Source organism: Schistosoma haematobium, chromosome 4 (genome assembly GCF_000699445.3).
Source record: "Schistosoma haematobium chromosome 4, whole genome shotgun sequence".
NCBI lineage: Eukaryota > Metazoa > Platyhelminthes > Trematoda > Strigeidida > Schistosomatidae > Schistosoma > Schistosoma haematobium.
Window position 1 is genome coordinate 30,412,064 of NC_067199.1, and position 13,940 is coordinate 30,426,003.

Sequence of the window (13,940 nt, forward strand, 5' to 3'; positions counted from 1 at the left end):
ATTGCTTCCTTGTAGAACGTTTATGAAATAATTTGTTCTGGTTTTTGCGGGGGGAAACTTTCCAATAGTGTTATTTATCTAATAAAAATAGCTTATTGTAGTTATAACGCAATGACAGCGCGAAATAGCAACAAGTTTCGGCATTGTTGTTACACAGTCCTGAACAGAAAGCCAATCAATTAACAATTAAGTTATTCATTAGCGTCTTAATAAGCGATTATCCTACTGTTAGAACATATAGTCCTTAGCATTCTGACTCTGACTCGTTAATAACCTTGTTACGCTTGACCTGTTGTTTAATAAAACGGCCATACTTGAAAATGTTACTCAAATCTCAGACATTTGATGCATTACCTCAATACTGTTCAGTATATAAACCCAAAAATGATACAACTTATTGTTTAGTGTCAAAAAAATACAATAACTATGACTTTGGCAGTTGATTAGTCAATTTGAACGAGCTTTAAAATTCCTTTGAGAGAATTAAACATGTTGATAATGATTTACAAATAACGTAAACGAGAGGTGCTGGAGTTGTACCCTCATTAGTTAAAAGTGCTTTATCAATTTTCATCACGAACAAGATCATCCTATTTAAAATGATAAAAATAGGTTTGAATAGTAATTTTATGACCATTCTTTTATAACTTCCCCTCAAGTCCAAAATAAAGTATGTGTGTTGATCAACAACGCCTCAATATATAACTTAACTGAGTTACTGATCAACTTTATATGAGAGAGCTAGTGATACTGTAGTGAACGAAATCTGAGAACCATATAGTAGATCGTTAATTTACAAAATATATAATCCGTCATCTCAAACTTGACCGTTCCTGTCGCAAACATCAATCCATTGTTCATGCGTTTTCACACCAATTGCGTTCCGTTCCCGTTCTTTCCTCATCGACCTTCTACTGAAATACATTCTATGCCTGACCACCGTTATATACTACTTGTGTGGATATAAGCAACCAACACCACAGTACTAACTAGCCGTCCAAACTGAACTAGAAGCAACAATGGAACCTCAAATCTAGTGGTAGGTAATTGAACAATTTAAACAGTAAGCCACCTTATTAGACTGTGAGATATATTCTATAATCAAAAAGCCAAAAACAAAAAGTTCAAGTGCTTAATCACAAAACAAATAATACACTTATATATTGCTTTAAAGTCGAGTTTCGCATGAAATAAAAAAACCAAAAGCAATAGAAAAAGAATGAAAGTACACGATCACGAAAAAGTGAATAAAACAGAAGAAACAACATAATCACGATACTAAACGAGAAATAATGTTAATAATCAGCGTAATACATACAAGGAAAACACAGTTAAAACAGCACAACATAGAGTAAGATAAATGAGGTTGACATGTTTGTATATCTGAGGTAACTAATAAACAGGAGACATTATGAATCTTTCAAAGTTTTATTGTCGATTGATCAAACATCCTTTTCTATAAGTTGAGTATATAATTAATTCTGTAACTGAAAGATAATAATAATAATATTACTGACGATTTATAATACACAAAAAATGTTCAAAACAGTGTCATTAAAAATTTGAATAGCAAATTACTATTTATAACATTCTATCTTCTTACTTTTGTTGTTGTGAAATTTAAAAGAAATGATTATCTGACAAATAAATCAGCGGAATGTTATACACTGATGGTTTTATACATTCTTAAGATATAAAAAGCAATCTGTAGTTATATTTCAATTTTTCATTTTAAATGTTTTGACAGGAAAAGTCATTCAAATCACTAATCCTAGTAAAAAAGTTATGTAGGAATGAAATAAATGATTACCACTTCAAGGTTTTCGGTGATTATTTCTTAAGCCGATCACTGAGATTCAAGAACAGTAGGACAGGTGGGTAGAGCAATTTAAAGAACTCTCGAATAAACCAACTCCACTGAAACAGCACACATAGAAATTCCTATAGATGTCGCTGCACCAACGATAGAAGAAATCACAATGACCAAACATCACAAAAATCAAGAGTGAGAAAGGAGCTGGACCTGACAATATACCAGCTGAAACACTGAACTCAGAGATAGAAACAAATGCAAACATGATCCATGTTCTATTTAGGAAGATTTGGGAGGAAGAACAAATGCTGACAGATGCAAAAGTATATCTAACCAAGAAACCAAAGAAAAAAGATCTTAACACGTGTGAGAACTACAGAGACATCACAATACTATCAGTACTCGGAAAGTTTCCAACAGGGTAATATTGAACCAGATGAGAGATTCAGTAAATGTCCAACTTCTGAATCAACAGGCTAGAGCAACCAGTTGGATGAAATTTCTCACCACACATCAACTTCCTCGAACTTGAGAAAGCATTTCACAGAGTAGATAAAAGAACCTGAACAACCTTCCTCGACAGTCTGGTGTACCTGAAAACAATATCAGCATCATACGGAATTCTTATGATAGACCATACTGCAGAGTCGTGAATATAAGGCAGAAGTACAGATGCATTTCAAGTGTCGGATAGGCCTCCTTACTCTCGCTCTTTCACTTCATTAGAGTGGATGACTGGATTACGAAGACTCTCACATCTAAGGGGAAGCTCGGAATGCAATGGAGAGCTTGAATGGGTCTAGACGATTCGGACTTCGCAGATAATTTAAATCTTCTATCCAATACACACCGACTAATGCAGATCAAGAGAAGCAGTATACCAGCAGCCTCTGTGGTAGTAAGTATCAACATACACAATGGAAAAACCAAGATCATCAAATACAACACAGACAGAACCAACACAATCACACTTGATGGAGAAACTCTGGAAGATGTGAAAACTTCCACATACATGGACATTATCAGTGAACAATGGGTATCTGATGTAGGTGTAAAGGCGAGGAATGGTAAAGCAAGGGCCGCATTTCTATAATTGAAGAACATATGGAACTCAAAACAACTGTCAAACAATATCAAAGTCAGAGTGCTTAATATGAACGTCAATATAATTAGTTTCATTGTACGTAGCTGAAACTTGGAGAATTACTACGAACATCATAAAAAAATGTACCAGTATATACAAACAATTGTCTGTGCAAGATACTGAGTGTCCATTGACCGGATACCATCAGCAAAAGCCTACTGTGGGAGAGAACAATCCAACTTCCAGCTGAAGAGGAAATCAGTAAAAGACTATGGAGGTGGATATAACATACATTGCGGAAATCACCAAACTGCATCACGAGGCAAGCCGTAACTTGGAATGCTGAAGGGAATAGAAAAAGTGGCAGACTAAGGAACACATTGCTTTGGGAATCGAAGGGAGACACGGAAATAATGATCAGCAATCAAGAACAACCGGGAAGTATTACCCAGGACAGAGTTCGATAGAGAATGCTGGTGGGCGACCCATTCTCCTTCATGACAAGTAACGGGTATAAGTAAGTAATTTCGAAGTTTCCGGTGATTATTTCTTAAGATGCTTAAATTACACTTGATTTATAAAACACTTGAACTAAATCTGTCTGTTATTATGTATAAATAACATATGGAAACAAATCATACGGCCAATGGTTGTTAGAATGCTAGACGGGAAATTTTTCTAGTCATAAAATAACTTCATCTAACTGTTGTCGTTTTAATTAAAATGGTCAAAATTGATACAAATTGTAAGACATATTTAATATTTGTTTTTGTACTCTATTACAGTATTTAAGTATAAGAAAAATCTAAGTACGTGGTAGACACATATTACATATAGAGGCAATTCTTTAATAGTTAAAGCATTTACTCCATTTACGTCAATTGGATAGTATCGATAGTTCTCACTTAAAAATATATATGAACTTGTATTCAATTACTAAGTTGTATTAAATTTCGTTAAGATATTTTACAACTGTTATTTTTTATTTTAAAGTGATAATCTTTGTTTGTATAGAATTTCTATAACACTGTCATAGTTTACAACTTAAATTAATATTGCAAAACACCTGATTATTAATTAAACTGTCGACCATTTTCTTGAATTACGCATAAGCAAGGAGATTCTCTGATCGCACTCTTTCGTATAATAGAAAATGTTAATGGAGACTCTATATAATATAGTTTAAAATAGATTAGGTTAAAACGTAGTAATATACTGGTTACTTCTATGTAGTAAGAACTGTTATTTGTCATTTATATTCTATCCTTAATCAATATTCTTCTTGATTAATTTAATGCATTACAGTTATTAATTATCTTCCTTTTTATGTACTGTTATAAAGTGTAACGACTTGAACCTAATCAAAATATACAAGGTTCCAGCTAATATGATTATCAGTTAATAGTTTCTAGCTTGAATGATGATGTGATTTGTGCATTGTTCCAAAAAAATGTTTGCCAATAATAGGAAGATACATTTAATGATAATCTATGGTTTAGATGAATAGATGTCATAGTTTTAACACAGTATGATTTAGAGCCGAGTTAAACACATACTAGATGGCTGAATAATATCACATTTTCCATGAAACTTGAATGTCAACATTTAGTCCCATGTATGGTGTGATAGGTGCGTACTATTTTGAGATCCTTAGCTGTAACAAAACAGTGTTATTTTGCTTTCAATGATTCGCTAGTTTATGTCATCCCACGAAGAACATTATCTTCGAATGTAATTTATACTACGCAAATCGTTACTATTGGCCATTCGATGATGTTAAATGAATGCTATTATAAGGTTTACAGCATGCATTTAAATCCCAATTAAGTTTTAATTCGAACGTACACTGATTTAAGGAAGATACATCATTCTAAAACGAAAGCCAACAATTAAAAAGAACTTTCAGTTACCTAAAGAATGGCAATGAAACTCACATAAATCGTTAAACATAGCAATCCATCAGTGAAATCTATGGTGATTGAGCTTCAGTTTTAAAGATCTCTTTACTTTTATTCATTACATACATAGTCTTATTAAAGTGGTTACTTTCAGTATGAGTTAACATGGATTAATGACGTTTAATATAATTTGAAATAATTGTGTAGATAAAAATAGGCTACACAGTTAAAAATGCTTTATCACAATTATTTTAAGTGCATCAATCACCCATAACAAAAAATTGAGGTTGCTTCAAGAGAATCAACTATATAGTTGATAGATTCGACATGTTATCATCATTTTATTAAATAAGATCATCAACCCTGAAACCCCATCACCAACACAAAATCATTTTTAAATTAAAAACAAAAACTTGGTATAGCTAAAAACAAAAGTGATATCTTTATATATAGTTTTTATAACACAAATTCTACACAATAAACAAGATAATATTACCAACTATAATTACTTATTACGATGGTTTTCTTTTAGACAAAAGAAATTTCGGTAATAATTTCTTTAATTTCGTTAACTTTTTAACCTATAAAGAATTAAATATAATTTTTTTTAAAAATTATTTAATATATTAGTTTTGACAATCACATGATGTGTCGTTTTTTAATACTCAAAGGGTTTCGGAAAACAGGAAGAACGAGAAGCAGAAACCCACAATATACTGTAAATTATGCAGTTAGGCTAATGGTTAAGGATTAATGGAACCAGTGATATACTTTAAGTAGGATTGGTGTTAAACAGTTTTCACAAATAAAAGAATGATCAGTATTTACTTGCAAATAATTACGTGGTAATTGTCAAACATTATGCACAGAAAACAATAACTGTATAAAGTGTCATACAATTGTTAATTAAAGTAGTGTATTATAAAGTACAGAAGAGAACGCTAATATACACAAAATGGTATACGACTTGGTAAATGTGCGTAACTACCAAAGCTACGGAATCTTATAACAGTAAAGAAGGGGTATATAGAAAAGACAGAAACTAAGTAAGAGTAAACAATGAATATATACTGTTCTCGATATTATGTTGTGAAAGGTCAGAAAATGTAACAAATCGGTTATTTTAGATGTGTAATAAGTATCTACAACGAGTATGTATGTAATCATTAGCGTGTTAGCCGACTCATCAGATTGTTATGCATATATAATGAATTCTAAGTTTTCAAACTTACAGTACGAATCTGATATGAAGAGTGTGTTAAAGAGGTGAAAAACTGAGTAGAATTATCTTGTAGGTAAGATAGGATAGATATAAAATCAAAAAGGACATATACAAAAGACAAACTAATAACCATATAGAAGAAATCGCTGACGTATAATAATCTAGGATCACTTTGGATATATATATATATGATTGATAATAGGGATTAACAGATCAGCAAGATTATTAGGCTATATTTTAGTTACCTTTATATTATATGCAAAAAGTTCTTTCATAAATACAGGATAGTGTTTATACGTATAAAATTGCCTCTGATCTGACCATAACTATATAAGTACGTAGTGTGTACACTCACAAACATACGTAAACGGCTTACGTATCGTAATAGACTGAATTCACTGAAAGTTGAAGCCACAATATAACTAACAAAACAGTTACTTAGTGGTAGAAAAATAGGATGATAAATTGGGACTACAATTTTAGGAAGCATGGTTTGATTCTTTGAAGGCTTTAAAGGTTGTAAAACTGTTTGTAGTAAGCGAATATAATTACAATCACAGAAACGGACACAAAGAACTTAGGGTTTTCCACAAATATACATCGGTATGCGTTATCACGTTTTACATCAGCATAGAAAAAAAAATAACTAGCAAGACTGACAATGAGACTAAAAATATGGTGGCAATGGCGTAGAAACTGAATTTAACGAATACGATTTAAATCAAATGAACGACAATAGGTAATCAAGATTACGAAAAAGTGTTAAAGTCAAGACAGGAGTAGATAAAGAATGAATGCATCTTTCCTAATGCAACCGATTTTGAGCAACGCAGCATAGCCCTCAGCTACGCAATAAAATTATCCCAAGGAATCCAACAATAAAGTCAAACATACACAACAAGAACTGTAAATCAATTGTTACATTCAAGAAGGAATGATTACATTCAAAAATGAAATCTCACCCGCAAAAGTTGATCAATCACACACAGTATTGTTGTTTCACTGGTCGAGACTACAAGTAGTCGAGGTCCTACAGAATTTTCATTAATTTGTTGATTCTTCTAGTTTGGATAATTAGAGCTTCTAGTCGGTTTAATGAAGAAATACTGAACAAAATACTTCTACACATTCGGGTCAAAAATTCCGAACCCACATGGTATAGACATAATCCCGAAGATATAAAACATTCTACTTCGACATCGAGTATTCTAATTTGTCAAACACTTATAAAATAGACGTAAACGAGCCTTTCTCCAAGATTATAAAGCAAAATGTAATTTACTTTATGTTGAACTAGCTAAGAGTTATATTGGTCAAATCGAATATGACCATTTTTTAGATAAACATAAAATGCAGTATATAGTCACTGACTTATTCGCCAGAAACTCACTTTGAAAGGTAAACTATAACCCTGAGGACAGTGCTTATTGCGACTCATATAAACAAGACAAAATGATTGACCAGGTAAATCCTTTAATCGACTTGATTCAATTCTAGCCTTATATAACTCTTGAAATTTCGCTGTATTTGAAGGCTGCAATAGGGCGGAAGAAACAGAATTTTTTCGATGCTTCGCTTGAGATACATTACTTGATGCATAAACGTAGGTTATATAATCTTTTTCCAGATCTGCAAATTCTGCTGGGTAAAGGGCTATCCAGTCAAATGATGTAGTTTGTAAAGTTGGTGGAGCCAGTGGGCCTAAATCATCATCATTTGTGCTTTCTGATTTTCCCGATTTTGAAGAGTGTCCTAGTGTATTTAATAAGAGTAGTTTGGCAAAATCAGATACTGGAACATATTGTTTGGATGAAAGTAATGAATTTGTTTCTGAAAGCCTTAATAGGCCGGGTGGATCAAGAACTTGGTACGATATTTCCAAATTGGCATTGAATGAATATGCTAGAATATTTAGAAGATAAGAATCAAGTGAAGTTCTTTCAAACACAACAGTACAAACATGATATAATCAACGAAAATTGAAGTCATAAACAAATTGCTAGCAAGCTTTTATATACCAGGAAACGCTACCATTTTTTCTACCCTATTAACCCTATCAAATATGTAGATGAATGACGTCGATGTGAACTAATGTAACCAGGTAGATGAGTAGGAAAAAATGAACCATTTGAATTCCAAAGAATATGTGGTGGTCGTATGACACATCTTCGATTTAAACCTGCATCGACATACTGCCAGATTTTTATTACAAGTGAAATATAGGAGTACTTCAATATATCTTGCACGAGCTTGCTTTCATAATGACTACTTTCCGTTCCCAAAGTATACTCACAAGTACGTATGTTCCTATAAGCGGGACATAGATTGGATTAAAACTTGTTCCGTCCAGGGTTGTATTTTGGCACGCTGATTGGTCATTTCTCACTCAATCAGCGCCAGCGAATATTTGGGGAACACTCTAGGATCTTCTTGTGTAAAATTATAAATATATTAAAGTCTTTTTATTGTGATTCCTACTTCCGTTCAACCCGGATTATTTGGAATGTAGTTGCACTTCTGTCCTACCGTGTTCTAGTTTGGGGACTTGTCGAGTGAAGTAGTGTCCCAAGAATACTAAGCAGTGAGTAGTTGGGTCGTAACAAGGGAGATTATAAGAGTGGCGACAGGAAAGGTAAACATTCAAGATGCGGATCAAGCAACCAGCTCAACCGAATTCGGCAACAACAGCAAGAACGACTTGACGAATAAATGCGGTTGTTAGAAACTCTGACTCAGCAGCTTAACATCCACTGCTTGGGTTTACATGCTATTAACTACTTCTTGCGATCCAGTTGCCAGCAAATACCCGGAAGTCAATATTGACCCAGAAAGTGGAAATACTGTCCTCACGTGGTGCAAGCGTTGGGAAGAAGCGTTTAGAATAGAATTCGGTAAACAAGATGACGCGTGGAAGACTCAATAGTTGATGCGTACGTCAGAAAGTAACGAACACGTACGCTACGCTGACTACATATTGCCGAATTAGCCTCGAGAGATCATTTCAGAGGAGACGGTAGACCAACTGTCAGAGATATTCAATGAATCATCTTTGTCATTTAGTGTTCAAAATCAGCGTCAAAATTTGGTAAAACGTATTGCCGATGATTATGGTGGTTTGGCAAATATTGTCAACAGGGAGCATGGACAGTTCATGTTACGTTCATTAATAGAGGACCAATTTAGATGCTTAATATTCATTAAAGCTCTTCAGTCACCACAAAATGCTGAGATTGGGACTAGACTTTCAACTCAATTAGATCAGCATCCAAACGTCAAACTCGGAACACTGACAGTTCCTTCTGTAGTGAAATGTTTTACCACACTTTAAATTACTTGATTTCGAATGATTATTTAAGCAATACCTCAAAATTCTACTACATTAAGATCATTTTATTAAATAGCTTTCATAACCCAGTTATAGTAAGCATACGTGGGATATATTTCTAAAATAAGTGGAAACATACATTAGTTAGCTAATCAATCAGCAAATCTAGGAAGTCCACTAATTGTTTTCAGTCAGTAAGACACAGCGTATAGCCTGGTACGTGTGTACTGGATCAAGTTGTCAGATCACATTAGCACAGAGATGTCACAACAATAGAAGTATTAGCACTATCACCGTTAATAGAAAAGATTAGAGAAAAACAATATATTTCGAGGAAATATGGGTTTTAGAAAAGATATAATAAACTTAGGGTCTAAAGGAAGACAAAAGGGTGAGTGTATTTGAACCACTGTACGCGATTATGATCCCCGTCACTTTTAGCTAACATAATACAATAATTTATTTAACAGCTGCAGACCCGAAAAAATGACAAATAAAGTGTATGTATCACACGAGGGTAGCACTGACCAGTGTCTGAAAATTTCACATGTTAATAAACAAGAATATCATAGTGTTTCATTCTACGCTGTATATATATATATATATATATATATATATATATATATATATATATATATATATATATATATATATATATATATATATATATAACCATCTTGTACGAATCATATGGTAATGAATAGAACGATATTACACATCACAAAACGACATTGCGTTAATGGTATTATTTTCAACAAGCACAACTTAAAATATATACAGATATTGATCAGTATTAAATTATAGATCTACAAACAGTTTTGTTTGTTAGAATAATAGTGTGATGAGTTATGATCAGAAAACCGACCACTTACATCAGCTAGTTAAGTTATTGAGGAGCTTATGAAAGGTGAAAGTACTGAATTACTAGAGTAACATTAACTATCATTAGTCAAGACTCAAAAATGGGACACATTATATGAGTGAAATCAATGAAACACAGTAAAAATTCCTACCTTTGCCATCAGGCTCAATAAATTTGACAGGTAAGCTAAACCATCTTGGAGGCACAGATAATTTGAATACTGCGATAACTGGCCGATGATCCGAAGTTTTGTATTCATTCAAACTAGTATACTTGAGTAAAACGGCCTCAGGGTGTTGTCTCCCTTTGATAGATTTGTTTGCTGGGAACTTTTCTTCCACTTCGGATGGTGACCCACGTACAGGTAATCGACGGGATGGGCTAGCTGGTCTCTGTCGGTCACTTTCAGGGAGGTTAAGGTGGTGATCAAGAGCAAAATCTCGGTGAACCATATACAATATACGGTCTGTCCACGCAGGAACGCGCTGCTTTTTACTACGATAGGATAATAGTATAGGTTTAAATACGTTCTAGATAATAGTTTTAGTTGGTAAAATGATAATAGAGTTGGTAGAAATTAGAGCACTTGACTTTTGACCCAAGGGCAGAAAATTCGAGGCCCACCCCAACTACTTATTTTTGGATAATTGCATAACATCTGTCAACAGCCCTCGTGCAAAACATCTAGCTCAAAGCCGTGAATATGAGCCTTTACTTATTAAATGATTTAAGTGAACGACTTCTTCTTGGGGCCAGAAAACGAAACATGTCAAAACCTTCTAAACAATCGGATCAGTTCCCTTTCGCAATTTCTACTTTAAACTTGGAAACAGTAGATGACCTCCCCAGAGTAACAAGTAACCAACTCTGATTTTTACGAGCTTTAATTGTATAAAACAAAGTGACTTTCGTAAATATAACTAGCAAGAAACTCAGCTAATTTCTTTCGTTTGTAGTGAGGAATGTAAACTAGTCACCATACTGAAACTCAATAACTATTCATTATAGAAAGATAAGGTTGATCTCGCTTCAATTTATTTCTGTAGTACAATTAATATGTAGAGGGATAAAATTCATATCAAACTAGCTATTTGTTTGCAAGTGGTAATTATACCACAGCGTAACACAACTACGAAAATACATCAATATGATTAAAGCAATCCAAATATAGCAAACCAACATTGAAGGAATCCCTTAAAATGCTTTTCCACGTGGCCAACGGTTATAAGAAACGAGGAATGCTACCATTGTAACTTCGTAAATTGATTTACTCTTTCTGGCGGTATCTTAAACTCTTTGTAAACTTATGGGGAAAACATTTCAAACTCTTAGCCAGCAAAACTAATACTCCAGGAAGAATTTGCCTCAAATCAAAATATATCTATGTACAGGACGAGTTATACAGGTTAGACAAGAACATTAAATTAATTATATGGAGTGGAGTAGTTATTACCACTTAAAGTAACTACGAAGCAAGTTGTGTTAACGCAATGAATAAATGTGTGATTACCTACTGTCGTATGTATCCGTTCCTTTGTCAAATTTGAAGGTTGGGGGGAAGGATATAGTGCCTTCATTAAAATCATGAAATAACAATTTTTCGTTTTTCATATTAAGAAGCTAAAATACAGATATATGGTATGTTAGTTTACTTGATCATGCTGTAGAAGTTCGTTAAAACGTTTTTGTTTGACCATTAACTCCACTTCAGATTTTTTGAGGTGATCGATACGAAAATTTAAATCACCCATCCAGAAAACATAACTTTTGGGATTTATCAAAAACGAGACATAACTCACTCATGATCAATGATGACATTCACATCTTCATCCCTAAAACTCTGATGATCTATAATATCGATATAATCCTGTGATATAAACAAAAAAGGAAACTGCTTACATTTAACCGATCTTGCTTGTTTTCTCTGTGGGCAGTAAAATGACACGAAAGAAAGATCATGTTTATACCACAAAGTTCAAATCTCGCACTAACCCCGCCCTTATTTCCCTTAAAACCTCAAATATGTCTAAGCATCAAACAAACCATGACACCAGCATATCCTGAGGCTGTTACCTCGGACTCAATATTTGTGACTGCAGGCAAAAGGTTTCTCTTCAGAAACGAAAAAATCCAAATGGCCCAACAATTACGTGACTTGATCTATTCAAATGAATTTACAAGGTTGACGGCCACTAACACAATGATTACCAGCACATAACCATGAGGATACAAGTGTTCCAGTAGCTTTTGTCTCCATGCGTCATCTCCACAGACTTCTTGAAGTCTATGAAGTGAATTATAACTTTACAGAGAACTTACGCAACGCTTATTACATCGGGTGATGGTTTTGCGTTAACTCCAAGGAGGGTAGAGAGGTCTTCGCTTCCTGGTTTTTCATCACCGACGTTCCACGTGCAACAATGGACACTATGTAAACATAAAAATAGTTAACGATGAACAACAAACATTAGTGATGGCATTTCACATAGCCATACTAAGCGCTCGTAAAGGTCATTTGAAAGGCCTACAGTACTAAATGAACAAACAAAGTGGTTTTCAGAAACGGAGTTTATCGTTGGAATCCTAAAGGCTAAGCTATTCAAATTAAAAAAATGGTGGAGTTGTGTCTTCAATCTGGATTGATGCTTACTAGTTTGGGTGTGAAGTATTTGATGTTTCATTTCCAGTTTGAAATGGACAGGAGGCTGAATGGTTTATATTGGTTCTGACAACGAAGATTTGCTATTCGATCCAACTTTTCCTTGAAGATATTGACAGATCAAACTTAAATCTCTCAGTGAAGTAAAGACTTCCACTCAACAACTATTCTAAGAAAAAAGTTGGTAGGTAGCTGATACGCAGTTTGTTCTTGCTTTGTGAACCCCTTTTAAACTCCCTCACAGATTCTCCATTTTGGAGGATACGAAGATTTGGAGCATGTCACATGCTTAACTGCTTGGAATTGCAATTAAGTTGTAGAGGTTAATAAATCCCCAAACTCAATAGCACTATAAGTCATTGACATTTGATGCTGACCACATTAGTTTTAATGGACCCACCTAACTGAAGACTCTCGGTCATGCATTCGCACCAGATCACGAGTGGGAACGCCGTGTTAAACTCCTCCTGCGACTGTTAGCCAGTTTAGATCACTCACTTCTCGATATATCGATAACCTATCAAATATATCTTCGAACCTACTCCCTTCTGACTTTTTCATTGGGTGAGCACGATTCAACTATGAATGTTACTGGTTAAGTGTTGCTAAGCTGCAAATACCTGTGGTATCTTAAAAGTTGTCTTTCTCTGACGGCTTAGTTTAGCCATTTTCTCGTCATACAGCAGCTTCCAGAGACTCAACTTAGTTTGTGTTATTTGAACTTTCTACAAACGTTCACTGTTTACTTATAGCGGAAGCCAAATGCTTCTATGTAACACTTGTGCCTACAAAATGAAAACTATCTTGACAGTTACGTGGCTAAAGGCTCTACGTATTTTCTAGGGAGTTCTAAGACCTTTATGAACGAATGTATAACACTGTGTACTGATCCTAAATCTTGACTGACAATGACCACCACGTCATTGTGCCTAATCAGTAGGTAGCTCAATAATATTCGCAGTGTATGTGTTTGTGTCTCGGTGACCAATTTTAATCATCATACATCTAGAAATATTTATCGAGGAATATCAAATTCTGGGCAATTTTGATTATTTCTGCAAATCATTCTGAAGCTCT

General features: G+C 34.1%; 1 protein-coding gene across 2 annotated transcripts; it reads right to left on the reverse strand.

Annotated features, from left to right (window-relative positions):
• Nucleotides 1–1,073: 1,073 nt before the first annotated feature.
• Nucleotides 1,074–12,885, reverse strand: INPP5K_1 (Inositol polyphosphate 5-phosphatase K; the record flags this gene model as incomplete). 2 transcript variants are annotated; one of them, XM_051216181.1, is made up of 11 exons in its annotated part: nucleotides 4,211–6,036; nucleotides 7,408–7,919; nucleotides 10,356–10,699; nucleotides 11,715–11,824; nucleotides 11,857–11,968; nucleotides 12,004–12,071; nucleotides 12,104–12,211; nucleotides 12,248–12,364; nucleotides 12,413–12,488; nucleotides 12,524–12,631; nucleotides 12,671–12,885. In XM_051216181.1, 11 exons carry the CDS (start codon nucleotides 12,883–12,885, stop codon nucleotides 6,010–6,012), a joined length of 1,797 nt encoding a protein of 598 aa, XP_051066747.1. In that variant the 3' UTR covers nucleotides 4,211–6,009. The 2 variants fall into 2 exon arrangements, with proteins under 2 accessions (XP_051066746.1, XP_051066747.1); XM_051216182.1 differs by lacking the exon at nucleotides 4,211–6,036 and adding an exon at nucleotides 1,074–1,487 and having other exon boundaries at nucleotides 12,104–12,364.
• Between the last annotated feature and the right edge of the window lie 1,055 nt (nucleotides 12,886–13,940).